The sequence below is a fragment of the Saimiri boliviensis genome, chromosome 11 (assembly GCF_048565385.1).
Source record: "Saimiri boliviensis isolate mSaiBol1 chromosome 11, mSaiBol1.pri, whole genome shotgun sequence".
NCBI lineage: Eukaryota > Metazoa > Chordata > Mammalia > Primates > Cebidae > Saimiri > Saimiri boliviensis.
In genome coordinates, this window is record NC_133459.1 from 27216165 (window position 1) to 27225005 (window position 8841).

At 49.5% G+C, this 8841-nt stretch overlaps 1 protein-coding gene across 6 annotated transcripts in view; it reads left to right on the top strand.

Moving 5' to 3' along the window:
- RCC1 (regulator of chromosome condensation 1) overlaps nt 1-7512 on the top strand; it is a 32875-nt gene extending 25363 nt beyond the window's left edge. For all 6 annotated transcript variants that reach the window (XM_074380375.1, XM_074380380.1, XM_074380378.1 and 3 more), the window contains 7 exons: nt 84-263; nt 3523-3619; nt 3732-3854; nt 4352-4507; nt 4740-4859; nt 5196-5348; nt 6276-7512. In XM_074380375.1, coding sequence (XP_074236476.1) covers nt 84-263; nt 3523-3619; nt 3732-3854; nt 4352-4507; nt 4740-4859; nt 5196-5348; nt 6276-6451 — 1005 coding nt within the window. In that variant the 3' untranslated portion in view covers nt 6452-7512. The remainder of the gene's footprint in view (nt 1-83; nt 264-3522; nt 3620-3731; nt 3855-4351; nt 4508-4739; nt 4860-5195; nt 5349-6275) is intronic.
- Nucleotides 7513-8841: the final 1329 nt, after the last annotated feature.

Consider the following 8841-nt stretch of genomic DNA (forward strand, 5'->3'; position numbering starts at 1 on the left):
CTGGCTAGTCAAGCGGGGAGTGGCCTACGTGAGAATAGACTTCGAGGCCAGACTTTTTATTAATGAGGCCATCCTGGGCACAGGTCTACTCCTTCGGCTGCAATGATGAGGGTGCCCTGGGAAGGGACACATCAGTGGAGGGCTCAGAGACGGTCCCTGGGAAAGTGGAGCTGCAAGAGAAGGTGGTACAGGTGTCAGCAGGAGACAGTCACACAGCAGCCCTCACCGATGATGGCCGTGTCTTCCTCTGGGGCTCCTTCCGGGTAAGGCTGAGTCTGGAAGTCTGTATGGGGCCTGAAAGGCAGAATCAATTTGTGGGGTCCCAAAGATAAACCATTCCCATACTCCCATGGTACTTACCGGTGGGGAAATGAAAGCCCACACGTAGAGCTGAGGTCCAGACCCAGTATGATAGCTTCTTCACGTGGGCCTGTCCACACTGTTGGCTGCTTCCTTGAATCTGATGTCATCAAGTGTATGTCCTGGGAAGAGAGTAGGTCAAGGATGCCCCTGGGTTGAGGCTGATCCAGGAAGCCTACTGTCTTCGCCCATCTCCCTGCCTTCTGTCTCCCCATCACCTTGCCAGCACTGCCTCTTCTGTACTTCCCAAAGGCTTGGATGGGGCAAGGAGGTGTGGAGGCAGGGACTGTCACATCTCAGAGTTTCCAAGGCAGAGAGGAATGTCGTTTAAAAAACAGATTCTGTTTGTTTGTTTAATTTTGGTTTTTGAGACAGAATCTTGCCCTGTCGCCAGGCACCAGGCTGGAGTGCAGTGGTTCGATCTTGGCTCACTGCAACCTCCGCCTCCCAAGTTCAAGCAATTCTCCTGTCTCAGCCTCCTGAGTAGCTGGGATTACAGGCTCACGCCACCATGCCCAGCTAATTTTTGTATTTTTAGTAGAGACGGGGTTTCATCATGTTGGCCAGGATGGTCTCAATCTCTTGACCTCATGATCCATCCTCAGCCTCCCAAAGTGCTGGGATTATAGGCGTGAGCCACTGCGCCTGGCCTGTTTTTTTTTCGTTTGTTTGTTTTGTTTTGTTTTGTTTTTGAGACGGAGTTTTGCTCTTGTTACCCAGGCTGGAGTGCAATGGCACGATCTCGGCTCACCACAACCTCCACCTCCTGGGTTCAGGCAATTCTCCTGCCTCAGCCTCCTGAGTAGCTGGGACTACAGGCACGCGCCACCATGCCCAGCTAATGTTTTGTATTTTTAGTAGAGACGGGGTTTCACCATGTTGACCAGGATGGTCTCGATCTCTTGACCTCGTGATCCACCCGCCTCGGCCTCCCAAAGTGCTGGGATTACAGGCTTGAGCCACCGCGCCTGGCCTTTGTTTTGTTTTTTTAAGATGAAGTTTTAGTCTTGTTGCCCAGGCTGGAGTGCAATGGTACGATCTGAGCTCACCACAAACTCCACCTCCTGGGTTCAAGTGATTCTCCTGCCTCAGTCTCCCAAGTAGCTGGAGTTACAGGCATGTACCATCACACCCTGCTACTTTCGTATTTTTAGTAGAGACAGGATTTCTCCTTGTTGGTCAGGCTGGTCTTGAACTCCTCATCTGAGGTGATCCTCCCGCCTTGGCCTCCTAAATTGCTGGGATTACAGGCATGAGCCAGCGTGCCTGGCCCAGATTTTGTATTAAAATTGTTTTATGGCTGGGTGTGGTGGCTCACGCCTGTAATCCAACCATTTTGGAGGCCAAGGCAGGCGGATCACCTGAGATCGGGAGTTCAAGACCAGCCTGACCAACATGGTGAAACCTCATCTTAAAAAAAAAAAAAAAAAAAAAAAGTTTTAGTACTTTGATATTTAATTTTTTTGAAAAGTCAGAAATAAAGGAATCTGATGAGTGTTTTCTTTTTTCTTTCTTTCTTTTTTTTTTTTTTTTTTTTTTTTTTTTTTTTTTTTTTTTGAGACGGAGTTTCGCTCTTGTTGCCCAGGCTGGAGTGCAATGGCGCGATCTCGGCTCACTGCAACCTCCGCCTCGTGGGCTCAGGCAATTCTCCTGCCTCAGCCTCCTGAGTAGCTGGGATTACAGGCACGCGCCACCATGCCCAGCTAGTTTTTTGTATCTTTAGTAGAGACGGGGTTTCACCATGTTGACCAGGATGGTCTCGATCTCTCGACCTCGTGATCCACCCGCCTCGGCCTCCCAAAGTGCTGGGATTACAGGCTTGAGCCACCGCGCCCGGCTTTTTTTTTTTTTTGAGACAGAGTTTCGCTCTTGTTACCCAGGCTGGAGTGCAATGGCACGATCTCGGCTCACCACAACCTCCGTCTCCTGGGTTCAGGCAATTCTCCTGCCTCAGCCTCCCGAGTAGCTGGGACTACAGGAATGTGCCACCATGCCCTGCTAATTTTTTTTTATTTTTAGTAGAGACGGGGTTTCACCATATTGACCAGGATGGTCTCGATCTCCTGACCTCGTGATCCACCCATCTCGGCCTCCCAAAGTGCTGGGATTATAGGCGTGAGCCACCGCACCCGGCCCTTTTTCTTTCTTTTTTTTTTTTTTTTTTTTTGAAATGGAGTCTCTCTCCATCTGCCAGGCTGGAACGGCAGTGGTGCAATCTCACTGCAACCTCCGCCTTCCAGCTTCAAGTGATTCCTCTGCCTCGGCCTCCCAAGTAGCTGGGACTAAAGTTGCACACCACCACACCTGGCTAATTTTTGTATTTTGGTAGAGGTGGAGTTTCACCATGTTGGCCAGCCTTGTCTTGAACTCCTGATCTCAAGCAATCTACCCTCCTCAGCCTCCCAAAGTGCTGGGATTACAGGCATGAGCCACTGCACCTGACCAAATGGGTGTTTTTCTATCACGTCTTTTTAATTTTTTTTTTTTTTTTTTTATCAAATCTCTCCACTAGAATATTTTGAATTTTTTATGGAGAATTTCAAACCGATGAAAGTAATCAGAATTATATTTTTTTTCTTTTCTCTTTTAATTAGAGACGAGGTCTTGCTCCGTCACCCAGGCTGGAGTGCAATGGCATCATCATAGCTCATTGCAGCCTCAACTTCCTGGGCTTGGGTGATTTCTTCTACCTCAACCTTGAAAGTACCTGGGACTATAGGCTCGTGCCACCATGCCCAGTTAATTTTTCTATTTGTTTTGTACGGACAGGGTTTCATCACGTTGCCCAAGCTGGTCTTGAGCTCAAGCGATCTGCCCACCTGGGCCTACCAAAACGCTGGGATTATTGGCATGAACTACATGCCTGTAATTGCATGCCTGGGCCAGAATAACATATTGAATTCCCATATACTTGCTACACAGTTTCAATAATTTTCAACTTGTAGCCAGACTTGTTTATCTCTATTTGTATCCACTCTCTGACTCCTTGATTATTTTAATGCAAGTCACAGACCATAAATGATTTTAGTCATAAGTATTTGACTGTGTGGCCCGGCTCCTGCCCACTTCTCCATCCCCATCTGCTACCACTGCCCTTCTCTGGATTTCACTGGTATGGGGCAGACAGGACTGGCTGATAAGTGCCCTGTCCCTCCCTTCCAGGACAATAACGGTGTGATCGGACTGTTGGAACCCATGAAGAAGAGCATGGTGCCCATACAGGTCCAGCTGGATGTGCCTGTGGTGAAGGTGGCCTCAGGTGGGTCTAGGGGTACTTGCTTGGGGCAGGATTTGGAAAACCTTGGTTCTGGGGCTGGCCCAGCCTTCGGCCTTACAGATGTGGCCTGCATCCCTTACCTTCTCATCCTCAGGAAACGACCACTTGGTGATGCTGACAGCTGATGGTGATCTCTACACCTTGGGCTGTGGGGAACAAGGCCAGCTAGGCCGTGTGCCTGAGTTATTTGCCAACCGTGGTGGCCGGCAAGGCCTTGGTAAGTGGCCGTGGTACCTCCAGCCAGGCAAATTGGCAAGCCACTCCCACAGTGAAGGCCAAAGGCAGGAAGGATTCTCTATGGTCAGGCTTGCATCAGAGTGACTTGCAATGTTAAGAACCTCAGACTTTGGAGACAGACTGCTCTGGTAGTTTTGCCACCTAATGGCTATGGGACCCTGAACATAGTTTCTTCATTTCTAAGCCTACCCAGCTGTAAACCTACTTCATTAGGTTGCTGTAAAATTAAATGAGTTAATGAGAAGAATATCAGGCACATGGTAAGTTCCATGTAAATAATACCTCTAATGACTGGGATTCCAAGCAAGGCACTTGTATTCTCTTGATCTCAGTTTCCTTTTCTATAAAATAGGGATAAGAGTCTCTACCTAGCCTCCCAAGGGCTTTTATAATGGAGGAGAATTAAACTCGGGGTAGAGAGAAGAGAAACCACGTATGTCTGTCTGTCACTGACTACGGCTTTCTCTCTGCCTACAGAACGACTCCTCGTCCCCAAGTGTGTGATGCTGAAATCTAGGGGAAGCCGGGGCCACGTGAGATTCCAGGATGCCTTCTGTGGCGCCTATTTCACCTTTGCCATCTCTCGCGAGGGCCACGTGTACGGCTTTGGCCTCTCCAACTACCATCAGCTTGGTAAGCCCAGCACCAGGCATGACCCAGTGGCCCGCATTCCTGCCCTGGCTCTACCACTTACTCGTTGTGCATCCTTTGCAGGGTCATCTAACCCCTCCAAGCCAAGCCACAGTTTTGTCATTTGTAAAGTGGGAATGTCCATATCCTGATGGGAGACAGAGTCACTGGGAGGGGTTGAGAAGGGCAGCTCTTAAAACACCTTCACCCCTGATGCCTCTGACTTTCCCCCCAGGAACTCCGGGCACAGAATCTTGCTTCATACCCCAGAACCTAACATCCTTCAAGAATTCCACCAAGTCCTGGGTGGGTTTCTCTGGTGGCCAGCACCATACGGTCTGCGTGGATTCAGAAGGTAGGGCCCTGAGATCCTTCTCTAGTTTGGGGTGCAGTGAATGTACACTGGCCTAGGCCTAGCCAGATTTCTGAGACCGTGGTCCTTGGAGCCTGAGTCTTTTCCATGGGTGTGCCACATGTGGGTCCATGAGAGTCACTGTCATCCTCCTAGAGTCCTGGTGCTCTTCCAAGTATGAGTTCAATAGTGGCCTAGGCCTTCTCCAGAAATGGGAAGAGCTTCTGATCCTGGGAGCAGGGGCACACACCCATGGACGTGGGGACTCACCTAGCCTACCACCCGTTTTTCCTGGAGCACGACCTCTGCTATTGCTCATCTCCCTTCCTCCTCCCACAGGAAAAGCGTACAGCCTGGGCCGGGCTGAATATGGGCGGCTGGGCCTCGGGGAGGGTGCTGAGGAGAAGAGCATACCCACCCTCATCTCCAGGCTGCCTGCTGTCTCCTCAGTGGCTTGTGGGGCCTCTGTAGGGTATGCTGTGACCAAGGATGGTGAGTGAGGCTGACTGTACTCTGTCTAGTTGGGACCTGGGGGTCATGGTTCTTACACAATTCCCCAGTAGGCTATATGTTCACTCTCAGGCGGAGCCAAGATGCAGAGAGCAGTGTTTGTGATGGCACTTTGTTCCTGCTTCTCAGAAGCTGTGGCGTTGATGAATATGAAATGAGTAAACAAATTATTTTAGTAAAGGTGACTTATGCAGAGGAGAGAAATAGCAAAGTATGAGATACCACTGAGGCCCAAGAAGGTAATGGGACTAGAACCCACATCTCCAGACTCCTAACCCAGCCGTTCTCTCCATCAGGGTAATCCCTTCGTATACCATCTTGTATGTGCCCGCTTCCCAGAGACTTGTATTTAGAATCTAAATCAGGGGGAAAAAGGCTTAGTATTAGAGTTGTAGCAGGCATAGCAGAGGAGGGTGTGAACAAGTGACCAGCAAAGCCTGAGTGGGTAAGGGGACAGCCGTGGAGGTCCTGTAGAAGTCTGGAGCTGGCAAAGGTGCTTGACCTGAGATTATCTGGAAAGACATCCTGCGGAAGTGGAGCTTACACTGTACCTTGAAGTTTCCATGCTTTGTGAAAAGCAAAGAATGCCATTCCAGGCAGAGGAACATCAGGGCAGTTTCAAAGGTGGCTGGTCCTGGGAACACAGGGTGGGGTAGAACGTCGAATGCCAAGCCTAGGAGAAGGGAGGTTTTGGCAATGTGTACGGACTGTGGTGTCTGGTTTATAGAGTTCTTTTTTATCCATCATCTCCTTGGGTTCTCCCAACTTCCTGAACTCCCAGAGGCTGGGACTTTGCCAGGGTACTATTGGCCAAGGCCACAATCCACTCCAATTTCCCAGGTTTCTCCTGCTTCGGAAAGGCGGGCTGGGGATCCTGAAGACAGCTGTACCCATTTTTCTCCCTTGCAGGTCGTGTTTTCGCCTGGGGCATGGGCACCAACTACCAGCTGGGCACAGGGCAGGATGAAGATGCCTGGAGCCCTGTGGAGATGACAGGCAAACAGCTGGAGAACCGTGTGGTCTTATCTGTGTCCAGCGGGGGCCAACATACAGTCTTATTAGTCAAGGACAAGGAACAGAGCTGATGAAGCCACTGAGGGCCTGGCTTCTGGCCCGCACGAACTCCCTCACAGAACAGGGAAGCAGTGACAGCTGCAGATCACAGCAGGCCTCTCCCCAGTCCTGAGCACTGTATCAGCTCCTGCCTTTTCCCATCAGCAGAACAGAATCATTTTCCTCTTTTTCTTCCTCCTCTTTGGAATTCTCCTGGGACCTACAGAATGAAGTAGGGGTATGGACAGGGGGTTTTTCAGAAGAAACATGGCTCACTCCGAGCTATATGGTTGGATGTTTCTCTCCTCTTCCCCACCTTCCATAGTCCTGTCTGGCCCTGCTTTGCCTACTAGAAAACCAAAACTTCCTCCCGTGGGGTTTGCTGCCTACTCTCTGAGCAGTTGGGACTCCATCAAGCCCCATTCTAGTCATGTGCCCCTTTCCTGTCCCTCACAGTCCACAAGCAAACAAATGGTACAGTCATAAGACCCATCTGTCATGGACTCACGCCCAGAGAACGTGCAGAAAAAGCAGAGCTGCATGGCTACGGGCAACTCTAAGCCAAATATTTGGCTCAGAACAGGTGTTCATAGGACAAGAAAAAAGTGGTTCTTCCAGAAGCACAAAGCATCCTCTTGCTCCCTGGGCACTGCCCATGTACATCCCACCCATCCATTAGGCTTCACCTGCAGCCAAGGGCCTGGAATTGCAAAGAGTAGCCACGCTGGGCAGAGCAGGGCATGGGGTGGGGACAGAGGGTAGAGGGATTTATAAACAAACTTACAGTAATATTGAAAGAGGAGGGATTGGGGGAAGGACAGAGTGCTCGAGGGGCAGAGACTAGTCCTGAGATGGAAACATAACTTGTACAGTGGTGAGAAAATAGAACATAGTTTTTGATTTTTTTAAATTGTAAAATATTTTGGAGGGGAGAGTGAAACCTTTTAACACTTTTAATAAATTTAGAGTTTTATAAAATAGGCCACTCATTTCCTACACACTCCCTGCTTTTTGTGGGAGCACATGCAATGTGCCAGGCAGTGCTGGGAAAAGCTGAATAAACTATAAACCTGGTGTCAAGGCTGCAGCTTAAGTGATGTCAGGATTCCCTGAGGTGCCATCCAGCTGTCAGTGTGGCTGTTATAAAAGCTTCAAATCTGTCAAGGAAGAAAAAGGTTGAGTCTTGTTTGGGTATCTCTGATTTGGAAGTCACTGGATTATTTTAAAATTCTGCATAGTGGCTGGGCACAGTGGCTCACACCTGTAATCCCAGCTCTTCAAGGCCAAGGCGGGCGGATTACAAGGTCAGGAGTTCGAGACCAGCCTGGCCAATATAGTGAAACCCTGTCTCTACTGAAAGTACAAAAAATTCGCCCGGTGTAGTGGTGCATGCCTATAATCCCGGCTAATGGGGAGGCTGAGACACGAGAATCACTTGAACCTGGGAGGTGGAGGTTGCATTGAGCTGAGATGACACCATTGCACTCCAGCCTGGGCAACAAGAGCAAAACTCAATTGCAAAATAAAATAAATAAAATATGCTGCATAGTGCAATAGAGGTGGGGTGGATGTTTTAACCTAATGCCAAACCAAGGTTTGGTTTGGTTTGGTTTGGTTTTGAGATGGAGTTTTGCTCTTCCCCAGGCTGGGGTGTAACTGTGCGATCTCGGCTCACGGCAACCTCCGCCTCCCACGTTCAAACCATTCTGCCTCAGCAGCCTCCCGAGTAGCCAGGATTACAGGCATGTGCCACGATGCCCAGCTAATTTCTGTATTTTTAGTAGACACGGGGTTTCTTCATGTTGGGAGTTTCTTCATGTTGAACTCCTGACCTCAGGTGATCCACCTACCTCAGCCTCCCAAAGTGCTGGGATTACAGGCGTGAGCTATCGTGCTCAGCTCCAAGTTTTTTGTAACAGTCTCGCTCTTTTTGCTCAGGCTGGAGTGCAATGGCATGACCTCGGCTCACTGCAACTTCCACGTCCGGGGTTCAAGCGATTCTCCTGCCTCAGCCTACCAAGTACCTGGGACTACAGGCACATGCTACCGCACCCAACTAATTTCTGTATTTTTAGTAGAGATGGGGTTTCACCATGTTGGCCAGGATAGTCTTGATCTCTTGACCTCATGATCTGCCTGCCTCGGCCTCCCAAAGTGTTGGGATTACGGGCATGAGCCACTGTGTCCAGCCCAATTTTTTTTTTTTTTTTTTTTTTTTGAGAGGAAGTCTCATTCTTGTTGCCCAAGCTGGAGTGTTCTCCCAAATTCAAGTAATTCTGCCTCAGTCTTCTGAGTAGCTGGGATTACAGGTGCCTGCCACCATGCCTGGTTAATTTTTCTTTTATATTTTTGGTAGAGTTGGGGTTTCACTATGTTGGCCAGGCTGGTCTTGAACTTCTGACCTCAGGTGATCCATCTGCCT